The following is a 19,488-nucleotide window of genomic DNA, read 5'->3' as shown; positions in this document are numbered from 1 at the left end:
CTTGGTCAGAAATTTGCCAAATGATACCTTGCATGCAGACCATTAATGGCGGCATAAAAAGAATATACTTAAGAAGTAAAAGACCTTTTTATGCAGCATGATTTTTGGAATCTTGTCTGCCCATTTCATATAATTCTTCGATCCATCTTCTACAAGTCAAGTATTGCTACATTTTTAAGAAAATAGAGAAATAAAAGGTAATTTCTTCTCATCCTTATTTTATTAATAGTTTGATGATTGATCCTTTGTTAGAAGTGGTTTGCAATTGTGAATGAAGGCAATGTCAACAGTAATCAGGTACTTAATATGCAACCACATATTATTAAGAGCTTTTTATGAATGTGAAGTTAACCATAAGATTCACGTCAGTGATTTATGAAATTATGACAAAGCAAAGTGGAGACTGTCTTTGTCTTTAGTTCCTAAAACTGATTTCCATAGTCTAACCATACTGTCTGTTCTATTTTCAGGATATACATAGTAGGTCATATAAATTAGATACAAAAAGGTAATGCAACTCTCAAAAAGATTCATTACTGCTGTAATTCATTCCTCCAAACATGCTAAAATGGCAGGTAGCCATAACAGGAAATTTTTGCAGGTATGCCAACAGGGACTTTCATTTTTATTTCATTCTGAGAGCCCCTGTGTGGATATGACAATATTATTTCTGAGTGTTTCTTAAACAAAATTACAGTGTTACATTAAAATATGGGTTACACATGTCCAATTCCTTTATAGTATACTTTACTTTATTCTCTTTGGACCTATGTGCAAAATTAAATGAATGTGTTTGTGCAGTAAGCACTGCATTTTAACTACAAATACCAAAATATACTTGGAAACTAACAGTTCTTATACAGTTGCCATCAGCTTGAAGTGTATACGTGAGGTAGATTTGTTCTCATCTTGTGCAAAATTTACGAGTCACTACTGTATTTTTGTACCTTCCAGTTTTGACTTCTTTCATAATAATACCAGTGTCATACTCAGAGCTACTTAAGTACATATAAGCTGTCTTATGACTGTAGTTTCACATAATATGCCATCAGCTCAGTTCTGTACCCACCAATACCACAAATCAAAGGTATCCTGTACCTTTCATAACTTTTACATTTAAGAAACACTGTAAGCTGATGTATAATCTACTGTTTAATATAAGAGTTTCTGGATAGCTTCTCATCAGACTCTGTGAATTTTAAAAGGAACTAAAAAAGTTTAGCACTCACTTTAGTGGGATGACAATACAGTATTACAAGAGATTCATTAAGGTGAAATGATTAGATCTGTGAAAAAAAAACTGATCGCATACATTGTATTTAACAGACAATTAAATTGGTCGGACGTAACACATTACACAGAACTATTAGTTTCAGACATGAGAAGTTTAGCACACTGACAGATTATTGCATTATTGTGTTAATCTAGTATCCAAATGCACTGCTCGTTTCAGATTTAAAATTAAAGCCTTACATATAAGGAACATGACAGTTTAAAATTGTAGTGCTATTTTTACCAGACATCTGTAGCTGAACCTGGGTATTTCTGGTTGGAGATCAAACAATTCATGATGTAGCCCATCAGTGATGGTGATTTTCATAAAAGTGTTGGCCCTACTGTTCACATCTGCAAAATTTTGTTTCACACTATCAGACATATTATTATTCAAAGTCCACGTGTCGCTGCAATTTGTCCATGCCAGGTGAAGCAGCAGTTACATAATGTCTGGTAGAGAAAGATGGAAGCATAGCATCTCTCTGTCCTTCTATAAGGAGAATTTCCAAATAGCTTTATCTTGAGTTTTCAGACAGAAATTTTTTTGGTGGAAATATTAACTGTACTATTTGTTCGTCAATATTCTGTAAGTGTACATAATGATGTGAAATTGGTAATTTTTGTGTAGACTGTGTCATTAATTACATCACTGTGTAACTCAAACATTTCAAGAAGCACAAATGATGATGATTGAACAAACTGAAATTGTTCATTTAATTGAAACTTTGTGCATCCTATTTCAAAATATTCCTTTCTTGAACACTCCAAAAAAAATTGTCTGTTATTTCAAAATTGTGGCCATAATTTACAACTACTTTATTTCCTGTTATTGTTGTATTTTCCATTGTGTTCAGATCTCTTTCTTTCCTCACTCATATCATTTTGTGCCATTAACCTTGTTTCTCTGTCTTCTCTGCACTGGTAGTTTTTTTCATTACTCTTCTCATCTTTGTGGCTTGGGATTCTTCTTCCATTATGTTACTCAAAAAACTACGATCCATTGTACTTATCTAATCTTTTTTCGTATATGTTGTTTCCAGTATCATCACTAATCCTTTTCCAACTTCCTTCCTTTCGAACTTATATTTGTATATACAACTTTGCTATGTATCAGTTAACATCCTATCCTTTGTGGAACTCATATTTACTTCAGATGTTGAATATATCCTTGTTTGCACCTTTTTATCATTCTTCACATTGCTTCAAATTTTTATATTTATATCAGTTTCATACACATGAATGGATAAAGTGATACAAGTATGGAAACATGAATGAAACCTATTAAATAATGAATGAACAATAAAATGAACAAAACGTAAGAATTAATTTGTCATTTAGTGGACTTGGTACCAGTGAATGTCAGGCAAAGTTTTCACACAATTTTTACATAAATGCAACTGACCCAGAACTATTTTAATTTCTCTTGTGTCATTGATAGATGCAGATTTTCAAACAGTCCTGCTGAGACCAAATAGTCTGAGACTTAATGACATCAGTACACAATACAAAAAATGGACAAAATGATAACAAGACTGTTGTGGCTTATAGTGGAATGTGTCTTTTTTTATAAAAGTCATTTAGGAATAATATTTACATGCAGACTCAATACATCAAAGCATTTGCAACGAAGTTCCAATACACACTTGCATATTTACACAACATTTTGGAACAATCTTAAAATTTGTAAATGGTGCTCTCTACAATGAGGTTTGTTGATAACATGCAGCCACCAAGTTTAGAAACTCAGCAGTTATTGTAACAACCATAATAGCAATACTGCTCATTAACTGGGTTTCTTAACCCAGAAGATCAGCATACATTTGGCAACATCTGAGAGTAGGTGTTCATTATAAAAAATTAAAAAAAAAAACTACTGGAACTCATCATCAGAACTCAGAAGTGTTGTTTTCTCATTGTAGTTTGCACTGATAGTAGAGACTCGCTGACCACCAGATAGTGAAGTATGTCTGCGTGAATTAGCTAGTCCCATTCCTAATACAGGACCGTAACCATTAACACCATTACCATTTCCACAACCCGCCAAAGAGGGATCATCTGGATCATAACTGCTGACACGAATGCCACGCTGTGAGTCTGAGCCTCCTGTAACACAATGTATCATAGCATCAATATACAACATTATATTCTGAATATTTGAATCAGATACATGTGTTTGAAAGAAATTAGCACACACCATTTTCTGGCTGTGTTTTGAGTATAAGAATGTCTCACCTGCAGATAGAGCAGTGTGCATGAATGAAATCTGTTGCCCAATTTGTTCTACACTGAGACACTCTAAGAATGCAACACAAAATTGCCAGTTTTCACATTACACACTTCAGCTGCAATCTCTTAGCAGTTAACAATTCTGGTGCAAGCTGTGTATGAGAATGAGCTTCTACTACCAACTCTCTCTTGAAAAATGTGCATACATGAAACACTACTGCTCTTATCTTTTTGTGTTTTCTTTCTGTCACTAATAACAAAATAGCAAAAGAAATAGAATTAAATGCATTCTTACATGGAAATGATTCTAAACTCACAACACACACTTCATAAATAGTTTAAAGACAGAACTGACAGAAATTTGGAGTTGATGGATGCATGGTGTAGCATATATTGCAGCTCTACCAGTCTTTGACTATGCACATCATCTTTGGTACTTAATTATTTAGTTAACAATATTAGGGAAAGAATAGATTGCTCCTCACCATAAATATGACACAGTGAGTTGCAGACAGGCACAATGAAAAGACTGTTACACATTTAGCATTCAGCCGAAATCATCTTCAGAAAAGAAAACACACACACACACACACACATTCATACAAACAAGTACAACTCCGGATTGGGTGGAGAAAGGGAGAGGGATAGCAGGGTACGGGTGTGTGGGAGGGAGGGGTGGGGGTGAAGAAGAGCACGGTCTAGCAGAGTGTTAGGAGACTGTGGGGCATGGAGGTTGGGAGGGGGAGTGAAAAAGGTGAGGGGCAGGAAAGAAGAAAGACAGCCAGGTGCATTGGTGGAGGGTGACACATAGTGTGGGTGAGAGGACATGAACAGGGAGGTGGGGAAAAAAAGGAACAAAAAAGGAGAGGAACAGGGAAAGACGAGCAGATGCATTAGCAGAAGATTACAAATAAACAGGATGGGAGATGAAAAGGAGAAGGAGGCAATAGCACAGAGGGACAGAAACTGTTGGGTGGACTTTGTGGAGACAGTAGATTACCATAGGTTGAGGCCAGGATAATTTTGGGAGTGGAGAATGTGTTGTAAGGATAACTCCCACCTGCGCAGTTCAGAAAATCAGATGATAGAGGGGAGCATCTAGATGGCCTAGGTTGTGAAGCAGCCATTAAAATGAAGCACATCATGTACAGCTGCATGTTGGGCCATGGAGTGGTCTATCAAGGTCTTGGTTACAGTTTGACGATGGCTGTTCATCCTGGTAGACAGATGGATGGTAGTCATACCAACGTATAAAGCTGTGCAATGACTGCAGCAGAGCTGGTATATGTCATGACTATTTCCACAGATGGCTCAGCCTCTGATGGGGTAGGATAAGCCTGTGACAGGACTGGAATTGGAAGTGCTGGGTGGATGGATTGGGTAGATCTTTCACCTGGACCTTCCATAGGGATGGCAGGTGTTGATATGCCGGTACTGTTGGTGGTTGGTGGGTTTTATTGCAGCTGTTGAAATGCTGGTACTGTTGGTGGTCAGTGGGTTTTGTGTGGTCAGAAGTTTGGATGGAGCCATCAGAGAGCCCAGGTCAATGCCCAGAAAGGCGGTATACTGTGTTGATGAGGACCAGGTAAAGTGGATGGGAGGGAAGTGTTGAAGTTGTGAAGGAATGAGTTTAGGGTGTCTTAGAGGATCACAAGAATATCATTAAAGACCCGAACCAGACCAGGGGTTAGGGGTTTTTGGAGGCTAAACAGGCTGGTAATGGAGGGTCCCATGCAGGTGCCCATGGCTGTGCCACGGATTTGTTTGTATAACTTCCCTTCAAAGGAGAAGTAGTAGTATGCTAGGATAAAGTTGGTAAGGTGTATGAAAAATGAGGTAGTGGGTTTTGAGTCTCAAGGATGGTAGGAAAGGTAATGTTCAACAGTGGCTAGACAATGGGAATGAGAGATTATGCAGTATAGGAAAGTGGCATCAACAGTGACTACTAGGAATCCAGAAGGTAAAGGGATGGGGATGATGGAGAGTCGGTGAAGGGAGTGGTTGGCATCTTTGATGTGAGAGGCTAGATTTTGGGCAATTGGTTGGAGATATTGGTCACTGAAAGCCAAAATTCTTTCAGTGGGGTACAAGAACTAACTACAATGGGTCTTCCAGGATTGTAGATTTTGAGAAGCATATAGAAGGATTTCTAGGATAGTATCACTCTGGCAGAATTTATGGGTGGGGGAGTCAGATAACTGGCAGAGGCCTTCTGCCAGGTAGTCTCTGTGATTCATAATGACAGTGGTGGGACCTTCATCTGCAGGTAGGATGATTTGGTCAGGATGTGTTTTGAGGTTGTATTTGACTGTCCTTTCTTCTGCTGAAAGGTTGGTTTGACTACCAACCAGCTGTCCACCAGGATGAATGGTCACTGCCAAACTGTGGGTGAGAGGATGGTAGACCACCCTGTGGCATAACATGCTGCTGAACATAACAAACTGCTGAACATAACATACTTGATTCCAATGGCTGCATCTGGATTGCCCTCCGCCACCAGCTTTTCTGAAATGTGCAGATCTGAGTTGTCCTTACAATACATTCTTTGTTCCCAAAATTATCCCAGCCTCAGCCTATGTTTATCTACTGTCTCCACATCCTCCGCCCAATACTTTCTGCCCCTCTGTCCTATCACCTCCACCCGGTTCTTGCCCATTACTCACACTGTGTGCCACTCTCTGCAATGCATCCACCCATCTTTCCCCTTTCCTCCTCCTCTCCTTTTCCCCTTCCCCAACTCCTGGCCTTACGGCCTCCGAATGCTGTGCCTTTTCGGCCTTCGTCAACAATACAATAGAACACACACACACACACACACACACACACACACACACGACCGCAGTCTCAGACAACTGAAACCACACTGCGAGCAGTAGCACCAGTGCATGATGGGAATTGTGACTGGGGGAGGTAAGGAAGAGGCTGGGGTGGGGAGGTGGAGAGATAGTATGGTAGGGGTGGAAGACAGTGAAGTGCTGCAGGTTAGACGGGGGGCAGCAGAGAGGTGGGGAGGGGGAGGGGGAAGTAGTGGGAAAGGATAGAAGTAAAAAGACTGGGTGTGAAACACAGAAGGAGCTGAATGGGTGAAGACAGTGACTAACGAAGGTTGAGGCCAGGAGTGTTATGGGAATGTAGAATTTATTGTGGGGAAAGTTCCCACCTGTGCAATTCAGGAAAGCTGGTGTTGGTGGGAAGGATCCATATGGCACAGGCTGTGAAGCAGTCATTGAAATGAAGGATGTCATGTTTGGCAGAGTGTTCAGCAACAGGGTTGTCCGCTTGTTTCTTGGCCACAGTTTGTCAGTTGCCATTCATGCAGACGGACAGCTTGTTGGTCTTCAAGCACACATAGAATGCAGCACAGTGGTTTCAGCTTAGTTTGTAAATCACTTGACTGGTTTCACAGGTAGCCCTGCCTTTGAAGGGATAGGTCATGTCAGTGACCGGACTGGAATAGGTGGTGGTAGGAGGATGTATGGGTCAGGCCGCGCAGGATTAGCCGAGCGGTCTAGGGCGCTGCAGTCATGGACTGTGGGGCTGGTCCCGGCGGAGGTTCGAGTCCTCCCTCGGGCATGGGTGTGAGTGTTTGTCCTTAGGATAATTTAAGTTAAGTAGTGTGTAAGCTTAGGGACTGATGACCTTAGCAGTTGAGTCCCATAAGATTTCACACACATTTTTTTGTATGGGTCAGGTCTTGCATCTAGGTCTGTTACAGGGGAATGAGCCATGAGGTACGGGTTTGGGAGAAGGGATTGTGTAGGGATGGACGAGCATATTGTGTAGGTTCGGTGGACCGCCAGAATACCCCTGTGGGAGGGGTGTGGAGCATAGTGGGCAGGACATTTCTCATTTCAGGGCAGGACGAGAGGTAATTGAAACCCTGGCAGAGAATGTAATTCAGTGGCCCCAGTCCTGGGTGGTACTGAGTTACGAGGGGAATGCTCCTCTGTGGCCAGACGGTGGGACTTTGGGAGATGGTGGGAGACTGGAAAGATAAGGCACAGGAGGTTTGTTTTTGTACAAGGTTGGGAGGGTAATTACTGTCTATGAAGACTTCAGTGAGACCCTCGATATATTTCGAGAGGGACTGCAGATGTGACAAACATGGGTGGTCAGTCCCTTCTGTACATTCTAGCCACCCCTACCTCTCATCATGCCCTAAAATGAGAAATGTCCTGCCCACTATCCTTCCCACCCCTCCTGCAGTGGTATCCAGTGGTCCACCAAACCTACACAATATACTTGTCCATCCTTACACAATCCCTTCTCTCAAACCCTTATCTCATGGCTCATACCGCTGTAATATACTTAGACATAAGACCTGTCCCATACATCCTCCCACCACCACCTACTCCAGTCCTGTTTCTAACATCACCTATTGCATCAAAGGCAGGTCTACCTTTGAAACTAGTCCTGTGATCTACAAGCTAAGCTGCAGCCACTGTGCTGCATTCTATGTGGGCATGACAACCAACAAGCTGTCTGTCTGCATGAATGGCCAGTGACAAACTGTGGACAAGAAACAAGTGGACCACCCTGTTGCTGAACACGCTGCCAAACATGACATCCTTCAGTTCAGTGACAGCACTTCACAGTCTGTGCCATATGGATCCTTTCCACCAAAACCAGCTTTTCTGAATTGTGCAGGTGGGAACTTTCCCTGCAATACATTCTACATTCCCGTAACCATCCTGGCCTCAACCTCCATTAGTCACTGTCCTCACACATCCAGCTCCTTCCTTGTTCCCATGCGAGCACTACACAGGTGTCATCAGACCATCACACCTAGTCTTTTTACTTCTCTCCTTTTACACTACTTCCCCCCTTCCTTCCCGCCTCTCCCCTGCTCCTCGTCTAACCTGCAGCACATCACTGCCCACCATCCCCACCATACTAACCCTCCCCCCTCCCCGCACCAGCCTCCTCCTTAGCCCCACACAGTCACCACTCCCATTGTGCACTGGTGCTGCTGCTCACAGAGTGAAAAAAAAAGGCTCTGAGCACTATGGGACTTAACTACTGAGGTCATCAGTCCCCTAGATCTTAGAACTACTTAAACCTAACTAACCTAAGGACATCACATACATCCATGCCCGAGGCAGGATTTGAACCTGTGACTGTAGCGGTTGCGCGGTTCCAGACTGTAGCGCCTAGAACCGCTTAGCCACACCGGGTGGCTGCTCACAGAATGGTTTCAGTTGCCTGAGACTGCAGACACGTGTGTGTGTGTGTGTGTGTGTGTGTGTGTGTGTGTGTGTGTGTGTGTGTGTGTCATCTGTTGTTGACGAAGGCTGTAATGGTTTAAAGCCATAGGTAGATCTCATACAAAGAGAGATAATGTGTATAGTAAACAGAAAAGAGGAGGGAAGAAGATGTGGGACAAAAGTATTTATGTAAGCTATGATCTGGGGGTTGGTGAATGTTAGGTACAAGTTGGAGAATTTGAAATGTTGGAGTCTGCAAGGAGTTTCAGAATGAAGAGGTAAAACAAATTCCAAGATTCCTGCTGCTCTACTTCACACAATGCTTAACAATAAGATATGAAACAATATTGGTTTATGACAAACTGTCAGCATCAGCAACAACTGATAAGACCACTGTTTGCAAGTTGCAAAAGTGAGAATACAACTTTTTAAAAAAATTGTCTCCCTTTCAACTATGGCTCACTCAGCTGAATAGTAAGTACTCCTCTTCTGTCTCATGTTATATTAATAATCTGTGTTCTGTGCTTTGTTTTAATTGTGTGTCTTAACACATGCAGCCCCCGACGAACCATGGACCTTGCCATTGGTGGGGAGACTTGTGTGCCTCAGCGATACAGATAGCCATACCGTAGGTGCAACCACAACGGAGGGGTATCTGTTGAGAGGCCAGACAAACGTGTGGTTCCTGAAGAGGGGAGCAGCTTTTTCAGTATCAATTTTACAATTGTACAATTTGTGCTTTATGGTAAAACTGGACCAATAAAAAATCAAATCAAATTAAAAAAATCAAATCAAAGTAATTGCAGGGGCAACAGTCTGGATGATTGACTGATCTGGCCTTGTAACACTAAACAAAATGGCCTCTCTCTGCTGGTACTGTGAACAGCTGAAAGCAAGGGGAAACTACAGCTGTATTTTTCCCGAGGGCATGCAGCTTTACTGTAGGGTTAAATGATGGTGGCGTCCTCTTGGGTAAAATATTCCAGAGGTAAAATAGTCCCCCATTTGGATCTCTGGGCAAGGATTACTCAGCAGGACATCGTTATCAGGAGAAAGAAAATTGGCGTTCTATGGATCGGAGCATGGAATGTCAGATCCCTTAATTGGGCAGGCAGGTTAGAAAATTTAAAAAGGGAAATGGATAGATTAAAGTGAGATATAGTGGGAATTAGTGGATTTCAGTGGCAGGAGGAACAAGACTTCTGGTCAGGTGAATACAAGGGTATAAATTCAAAATCAAATAGAGGTAATGCAGGAGTATGTATAATAATGAATAAAAAAAAATTAGTAGTGCGGGTAAGCTACTACAAACAGCATAGTGAAAGCATTATTGTGGCCAAGATAAACATGGACCCCACGCCTACCACAGTAGTACAAGTTTATATGCAACTAGCTCCGCAGATGACAAAGAGATTGATGAAATGTATGATCAGATAAAAGAAATTATTCAGATTGTGAAGGGAGACGAAAATTTAATAGTCATGGGTGACTGGAATTCAGTACTAGGAAAAGGAAGAGAAGGAAATGTAGTAGGTTAATATGGAATGGGGGTAAGAAATGAAAGAGGAAGCCACTTGGTAGAATTTTGCACAGAGCATAACTTAGTCATAGCTAACATCTGGTTCAAGAATCATAAAAGAAGGTTGTGTACATGGAAGAGGCCTGGAGATACTTGAAGGTTTCAGATAGATTATATAATGGTAAGACAGAGATTTAGGAACCAGGTTTTAAATTGTAAGACATTTCCAGGGGCAGATGTGGACTCTGACAACAATTGATTGTTTATGAACTGTAGATTAAAACTGAAGAAACTGCAAAAAGATGGGAATTTAAGGAGATGGGATCTGGATAAACTGACAGAACCAGACGTTGCAGAGAGTTTCTGGGAGAGCTTTAGGGACCGATTGAGAGGAATGGGGGAAAGAAATACAGTAGAAGAAGAATGGGTAGCTTTGAGAGATGAAATAGTGAAGGTAGCAGAGGATCAAGTAGGTAAAAATACGATGGCTAGTAGAAATCCTTGGGTAATAGAAGATATATTGAATTTAATTGATGAAAGGAGAAAATATATAAATGCAGTAAATGAACAAGGCAAAAAGGAATACAAATGTCCCAGAAATGAGATTGACAGGAAGTGCAAAATGGCTACGCAAGGATGGCTAGAGGACAATTGTAAGGATGTAGAGGCATATCTCACTAGGTGTAAGATAGATCTGCCTACGGGAAAATTAAAGAGACTTTTGGAGAAAAGAGAACCACTTGTATGAATATCAAAAGCGCGGATGGAAACCCAGTTCCAAGCAAAGAAGAGAAAGCAGAAAGGTGATAGGAGTATATAGAAGGTCGGTACAAGGGTGATGTACTTGAGGACAATATGGAAATGGAAGAGGATGCAGATGAAGATGAAATGGGAAACATGATACTTCGTGAAGAGTTTGACAGAGCACTGAAAAATCTAAGCCAAAACAAGTCCCCAGGAGTAGACAACATTCTATTGGAACTACTGATAGCCTTGGGAGAGCCATCCTTGACAAAACTCTACCATTTGGTGAGCAAGATGTATGAGGCAGGCGAAATACCCTCAGACTTCAAGATGAATATAATAATTCCAATCCCAAAGAAAGCGGGTGTTGAAAAATGGGAAAATTACTGAACTATCAGTTTAATAAGCAACGGCTGCAAAATATTAACACGAATTCTTTACAGATGAATGGAAAAACTGGTAGAAGCTGACCTCGGAGAAGATCAGTTTGGATTCCGTAGAAATGTTGGAACACGTGAGGCAATGCTGACCCTATGACTTATCTTAGAAAATAGATTAAGGAACGGAAAACCTATGTTTCTAGCATTTGCAGACTTAGAGAAAGCTTTTGACAATGTTGACTGGAATACTCTCTTTCAAATTCTAAAGGTGGCAGGGGTAAAATACAGGGAGCGAAAGGCTATTCACAATTTGTACAGAAACCAGATGGCAGTTATAAGAGTCGAGGGGTATGAAAGGGAAGCAGTGGTTGGGAGGGGAATGAGACGGGGTTCTAGCCTATCCCCAATGTTATTCAATATGTATATTGAGCAAGCAGTAAAGGAAAGGAAAGAAAAATTTGGAGTAGGAATTAAAATCGATGGAGAAGAAATAAAAACTTTGAGGTTCGCTGATGACATTGTAATTCTGTCAGAGACAGCAAAGGAAGAGCAGTTGAATGGAATAGACAGTGTCTTGAAAGGAGGATATAAGATGAACATCAACAAAAGCAAAACGAGGATAATGGAATGTAGTTGAATTAAATCAGGTGGTGCTGAGGGTATTAGATTAGGAAATGAGACACTTAAAGTAGTAAATGAGTTTTGCTATTTAGGAAGCAAAATAACTGATGATGGTCAAAGTAGAGAGGATATAAAATGTGGACTGGCAATGGCAAGGAAAGCGTTTCTGAAGAAGAAGAGAAATTTGTTAACATCCAGTGTAGATTTAGGTGTCAGGAAGTCTTTTCTGAAAGTATTTCTATGGAGTGCAGCCATGTATGGAAGTGAATGTGGACAATAAATAGTTTGGACAAGAAGAGAATAGAAGCTTTCAAAATGTGGTGCTACAGAAGAATGATGAAGATTAGATGGGTAGACCACCTAATTAATGAGGAGGTATTGAATAGAATTGGGAAGAAGAGAAATTTGTGGCACACCTTGAGTAGAAGAAGGGATCGGTTCATAGGGCATGTTCTGAGGCATCAAGGGATCACCAATTTAGTATTGGAGGGCACTATGGAGACTAAAAATCGTAGAGGGAGACCAAGAGATGAATACACTAAGCAGATTCAGAAGGATGTAGGTTGCAGTAGGTACTGGGAGATGAAGAAGCTTGCACAGGATAGAGCAGCATGGAGAGCTACATCAAACCAGTCTCTGGACTGAAGACCACAACAACAACAACACATGCAGTTTTCAATTTCATCACACCTTTTATAGTTCTTAGCTTCTTCTCCTACTTTTTTCTTAAAACATATTTCTGTTACAGTTAACTTTATTTTCTTATAATTCTTATGACTTTGAAATTACCATTGTTCTGTAGTTTTAATGAGAATGCAGCTCCTTTATTATTATTATTATTATTACATTGATGTCCTTCAGGGATGATTCATTATGCTATTCATTTTGAATGCATCCACTGTGCTGTGCTGGTTCTGCGAATGGCTGAATATAAGGGCAAACTACAGCGGTAATTTTTCCCAAGGATATGCAACTCTACTGTATCATTAAATGATGATGGCGTCCTCTTGGGTGAAATATTCCGGAGGTAAAATAGTCTGCCATTCAGATCTCTGAGCAGGGACTGCTCAGGATGATGTCATCAGGAGAAAGAAACTTGGCATTCTACCGATCAGAGCATGGAATGTTAGATCCCTTAATCAGGCATGTAGGTTAGAAAATTTAAAAAGGGAAATGGATAGGCTGAAGTTAGATATAGTGGAAATTAGTGAAGTTGGGCGGCAACAGGAACAGGACTTCTGGTCAGGTGGATACACGGTTATAAAAAGCAAAATCAAATATGGATAATGCAGGAGTAGGTTTAATAATGAATAAGAAAATAGGAGTGCGGGTAAGCTACTATGAACAGCATAGGGAATGCATTATGATAGCCAAGATAGGCATGAAGCCCACACCCATGATAGTAGCACGAATCTACATGCCAACTAGTTCCACAGATGGTGAGGAGATTGCAGATATGTATGATGAGGCAAAAGAAATTATTCAGATAGTTAAAGGAGGCAAAAATTTAATAATAATGGGGGAGTGAAATTTGATACGAAAATGAAGAGAAGAAAAAAATAGTGGGTAAATATGGGCTGGGACTAAAGAATGAAAGAGGAAGCTGCCTGGTAGGATTTTGCACAGAGCATAATTTAATCATCACTAACATTTGGTTTAAGTATAATGAAAGAAGGTTGTATATGTGTGAGAGACCTGGAGACACCAGGTTTCAGATTGAATATATAATGCTGAGACAGAGATTTAGGAACCAGATTTTAAACTGTAAGACATTTCCAGGTGTAGATGTGGACTCTGACCATAATTTATTGGTTATGAATTGTAGATTAAAATTGAAAAAAAAACAGGTAGGAAATTATGGAGAAGGGACCTGCATAATGCGAAAGAACCAGAGGTTGTTGAGAGGAACAAGAGCTTGTGGAGAGCTTCAGATCGAGCATTATACAACAGTTTCCTAGAATACGGGAAAGGAATACAATACAAGACTAACGGGTAGTGTAATACCTACAACGCCCCTCGGTGTTAATAAACCAAAATAGCTCCCAAATTAGCTCCCATGCCCTCGAAATATAAATTCAGAAAATTTCCCAAGCCCCTTCACAAGAAGAAATTTACGAAATAGAAATAAGAGACAGATAGAGGGAAATCTATAGTAGAAAAACAATAGAAAAAGAAAAGAACTTTAATCATAAATTTTGGAAGCATGTGAGGGGGAGAAAATGATAGAAATGGTTAAATTATTAGTTATTCTTATATATGAGAAAATCAATATTATAGACAGAATGTAGGTCTTGAACACCAAAGATAGCGTTTACAAAAGTATAAATAGACATACAATGCAATTATGATACTCCAGTCTCTATCCTCTAGTCTGTTCGAAGTCAATTAGGACGTACAGCTTTAGGAAGCAACAATAGGAGCTGTATTAAACCAAGGCATAAGAATAAATTGTGATGAGATTGTTTTTTGGAAAGCATTAATTTCAGATCAGAATTAGAACTTTTGTCATATTAGAGGAACGGGGAGTTGATCAATAATCTCTCTGACTTTAACGTCACTTCGTGTGAAGATTTAAATATTTTACGGAATTAATGAATTTTGGACAGATTCGGACTTTGTATTGTGATAGTGGAAAAGCTTTACTTCACATGACTAGTAATCATAGTTCGTGACAGTTTATGGATATTAAATGGGAACAATCTTTTTATCGAAAGTGACAGAACATTGTTTAGTATCTCTGATATTGACGGGATTCCAGATTAGATACTTATTCAAAGAACTCCTTTGAATGCGATTGTGTGAATGAACTGATTTATTAATAATTATCATTAAATAAAATAACGTGTTAATTTGAAACTGACTATTCGTCTTGAAGTTTACTTTGATTTAGGTTCATAAATAATTAGGTTACATGATTTTCACCAAGAATAAACTGCAGACTAGTAACTGAAACAAGTGAACGAGAATCTATTGCAAACACTAGTATTAATTTACTTATCATTTTTTCCTTCAGAATGGGAAGACAATACGTGTAGTGACACATTGGGGTTAATTTAAGAACTAGCCGGGATAAAACAAAACCCCTCAATACCAGTCAATGTATAGATAAATTAACATTCCTACTTTCATGCAAGATATGGAAGTCGATATAGAAAAAAGGGTCACTACAGTAGCCTTAAGAGGTGAAACAGTGAAGGCAATAGAGGGTCAAATAAGTAAAAAGACTAGGCATAGTAGCCTCACGGGATTAGCCGAGCGGTCTATGGTGCTGCAGTCGTGGACTGTGCGGCTGGTCCCGGCGGAGGTTCGAGTCCTCCCTCGGGCATGGGTGGGTGTGTTTGTCCTTAGGATAACTTAGGTTAAGTAGTGTGTAAGCTTAGGGACTGATGACCTTAGCAGTTAAGTCCCATAAGATTTCACACACACAACTAGGGCATAGTAGGAATCCGTGGATAACACAAGAGATGTTGAATTTAAGGGTACAGGGTACTTTTCCGGCTCGATATTATATAAAAATCAACACCTATTTCTTTCAGGCACTGTTTATAATGTACATGTTTTACAGATTTTTTGTTGATATTAGGTAATGCAGCACACTTTATAAACAAATTAGAAGCATTTTGAATATTTTTGAAGCGGCTTAGGGTTATTAAAAAAATTACAAAGAAATTGATGCAATTTTTTTTCCAAAATGCTTCCTCAAATTGAGGTACCATTTAATCCAATGTTAACATTTGAAGGAGACCAACTTTTTACCAGATATGCATGACATGATGGCTGAGGTACTAGACCTATTTAATTCCACCTATTTTGTATATTACAAGGATAAAAATACATCACATCTTTCATTTTGATTTTTATAATTTTTTCCTAATAAAATGTTATTTTATCTATAATTTAGTTGATTCTGCAATAAAGCTTAGGTCTCTTGCATAAGTAAGGACTACTGCAAGCTACAGAAAAAATTAGAGCAATGCTGTACAAACTTAAGGAGATATTTGTACCTGAATTCTGAAAAATACAACTTGCGGGAAATTGCAAATGAAGATATGAGTCCAAGTAAACTGTGCCTCAGAACATTCCTGAAGCATAGTCTTCATCCTTGAGATTTCTTCATCTTCAAGTGTCCTCTTGGCATTCCTTTTAGCACTTCTTGCTTCTTTGGTAACTTGCAGAGTGAATCTTTCAGCTTCATGCATACGTTGTCTGTCACAAGCAAGCAACTGATCTTTCATATTAGAGCCACATTTCATGCCTAAATTTCTCAGAACTTCCAACCTTCCTATCACTCCATCATTGAACCATATCACTGCATCTAGTACACCAACTTTTAAAGTATTTAGTCCTACAAAAACATTCTTGGGTAATCTTTCCCATATGCAATGGTTGAAACTTTCATTTGTATTCTGAGTGCCACCGTGAAGACATTTACTAAGCAAAACAGGGTCACTGAGGCCTCTAAAAATTGGTTTATTTCATTCATAACAGGCTCAGGAAGAGAATGCTTATGATGGTGTATTTGGCCACTTTCTTTTGCTTTTTGGTAACCACACCAAGAATCTGCACCTTTATGGCAAAGTCCGTGAGCAGGGTGATCATCTGTGGACAACTTACGAAAGTGGGTGGCCCATTTAGCTTTTCTCATTGCTGTAACATCTTTCAGAGGTGTAGTCCATCTAAGTGCCAGTCCATAATAACTCTGAAGAAGGTCTACTTTAGTTTCTGTCAATATGCCTTGGCCAGATGGAGATTTTCCATCAGATAGCAATTTTCCTTTCATTTCTCTCCATAGCTTCCTCCATCTAGCACCCATCCCCTTTTGCACACGTCCACAACACTCCAGTTTTGTTTCCAAGGTATCACCATAAACATTGAACTCATTAATTTTATTGAAAGCTTTAGAGTCCCCATCACCTAGGTACTTTGTATATCTAATGTTATGAACGGGCACCAACCTCTGAAATATTTTTAGAGCTCCATCACACTCCGTACTTCCACTGTAACCATCGTAATTCATAGAACACTGACCGAGCGGGGTGGCGCAGTGGTTAGACACTGGACTCGCATTCGGGAGGACGACGGTTCAATCCCGCGTCCGGCCATCCTGATTTAGGTTTTCCGTGATTTCCCTAAATCACTCCAGGCAAATGCCGGGATGGTTCCTCTGAAAGGGCACGGCCGACTTCCTTCCCAATCCTTCCCTAATCCGATGAGACCGATGACCACGCTGTCTGGTCTCCTTCCCCAAACCAACCAACCAACCATAGAACACTGATGTTCAATATGTTCCTCAGTGTTATCATGGCAGGTGTGGCAGTACTTAGATAAGCACTCAACATCAACAACTTTTCCATTCTCCAGAGAAGTAGCACTTACAACAACATTCAAGGAATGATGTCCCATCAAATGCAACAGCAATGTCCCTGGTTCCACTAATATTTACAGTTTCTTCTACTGCATGTTTCATAGATGCTTTAGGTACAACCGTCAAGGCACCTGAAAGTATTTTTATGTACTTGCTGAACCTACTGGGAGGAGGAGGAAGGTCCCTCAAACCACAAAACTTTGAGCAGCCTTTTTTCCTTTTCATATTGCATGCATTGCATACAATAACTTCAAATTCACATAATATGAATTATGCACAATTTGCAAAGTCATTTTTGAGGTAGATTTATTGCAGGACCTACACAGAACAATTAATTTTGATGCTAAACCCTTCCTGCTACTTTGTTATTCAGTTATTTCCAGGCAGCCTACACCATCACATAGTTTACATTTCGCCGCTTCCTTTATCAAAGAAGAAAATATGCCCACATCAGTAACAACAAATCCACTACAAACAGCGTGATTGTTAACACAAAAACTTGAATCACCAGGAAGCATGCCATTTGGGAGTTTCTTCCCTGAAGAACTGATACATAGGTTACTTTCAACAGTGTGGCTTGCTTAAGCGAAACAAAAGCAAATACTAGCAAAGATAATAATTTACAGACACAAGAAACCTGCACTGTTACCAATATATACAATGTCTCATATGTATTATCACTGGAAATAGAAAGTTCACAGTTCTTTTTGAAATAATACTGGTTTCTGTAACAGAAATAGAGGGGTATGGCGGCATACATGACCGTAACTTTAAATTTGGTATATATAGGTCTTTTTCATTTGAAACCCTATAGTGGATGTATCAATGTAATCAGGAAAGACTATAGAATTTAATAAAACCATAAAAATATTTCGATTTTTCCAGCATTTATAAGTACCCTGTACCCTTAATGATGAAAGCACTAAATTTAAAAATGTAGCAAATGAAACAGGAAAAGGGAATACAAACGTTAAAAAAATGAGATTGACAGGAAGTGTAAAATTGCTAAGCAATGATTGCTAGAGGACAAATTTAAGGATTTGGAAGCATATTTCACAAGGGGAAACATAGATACCACCTACAGAAAAATTAAAGAGGCCTTTGGGGGAAAAGAGAAGCAGCTGTATGAATATCAAGAGCACAGATGGTAAACCAGCCCTAAGCAAGGAAGTGAAAGCTGAAAGCTGGAAGGAGTATATAGAGGGTTTATACAAGACAGATGAACTTGAAACCAATGTTTTAGAAGGGGAAATGGATGTATATGAGATGGGAGATATGATTCTGTGAGAAGAATTTGACAAAGCTCTGAAAGATATAAGTCAAAACAAGGCTCTGGGAGTAGACAATTTTCTGTGAGAACTACTGATAGCCTTGGAAGAACCAGCCATGGCAAAACTCTTCCATCTGATGTGCAAGATATATGAGACAGACGAAATACCCTCATCCTTCATGAAGAATGTAGTAATTCCTATTCCAAAGAAAGCAGCTTACCAACAGAAGACAGGCAGGTAGAGATATTCTTATGAGAGGGATGTTTACATGGGACAAAGTGAGGCTCCTGCTGAATCATGGTAGCATTTTATTTATGTAATTTTTTTTATTTACAGCATTGTGTGGGTGACCTATATCTTCAGCAAGTCATTTCAATGCATTAGTGCTCCTTAATTATGTCAGAATGATTTGAACATAACACCATGTTGCTTTGGTTGGGTCCCAGAGAATTTCACAAGGAAACATCAAACTTTTTCTATTGACTTTTCTTTCATGACAGCACTCTTGCATAAAACATTCTCAGACTTCTTGCTGTGTCTCAGGATAAAACCTCAAGCTTTCAATGCTTTCTACCATCATCATCATCATCATCAGGAGCAATTGACTGTCAAAATTGCTGGTTTGGTGGCCTTACATAGACCAAAAATGACTTCTGATGGGTTAGTAGTTACATCATGCTGTTGCAGATGGTGTCATCATCTGTGCTGGTGATGCCACTGCTCCTGCCATAGTGTAATCATTGTGACAAATATCTCTGGCTCTTCTTTGCATCTAGAGCTCACTTCCACACACTACCAAGATTATATCTGCTGTCACAGTTGAAGGTTTTCTCACACATTCTTATATTTACATTCTCTTTAATTATGGCGTACCAGTATGTGG

General features: G+C 39.8%; 1 protein-coding gene across 2 annotated transcripts in view; it reads right to left on the bottom strand.

Annotated features, from left to right (window-relative positions):
- Positions 1-2,947: 2,947 nt before the first annotated feature.
- The window catches only part of LOC126473294 (transmembrane protein 184B), a 133,538-nt gene continuing 116,997 nt past the window's right edge, over positions 2,948-19,488 (bottom strand). Inside the window, exon 9 of one of the 2 annotated variants that reach the window (XM_050100261.1) lies at positions 2,948-3,378. In XM_050100261.1, coding sequence (XP_049956218.1) covers positions 3,146-3,378 — 233 coding nt within the window. In that variant the 3' untranslated portion in view covers positions 2,948-3,145. The remainder of the gene's footprint in view (positions 3,379-19,488) is intronic. The other variant, XM_050100259.1, reaches the window with a different exon arrangement.

Source organism: Schistocerca serialis, chromosome 4, assembly GCF_023864345.2.
Source record: "Schistocerca serialis cubense isolate TAMUIC-IGC-003099 chromosome 4, iqSchSeri2.2, whole genome shotgun sequence".
Lineage (NCBI taxonomy): Eukaryota > Metazoa > Arthropoda > Insecta > Orthoptera > Acrididae > Schistocerca > Schistocerca serialis.
The sequence above is the reverse complement of the archived record's forward strand: the minus strand, read 5'-3'. Positions and strand labels throughout refer to the sequence as shown.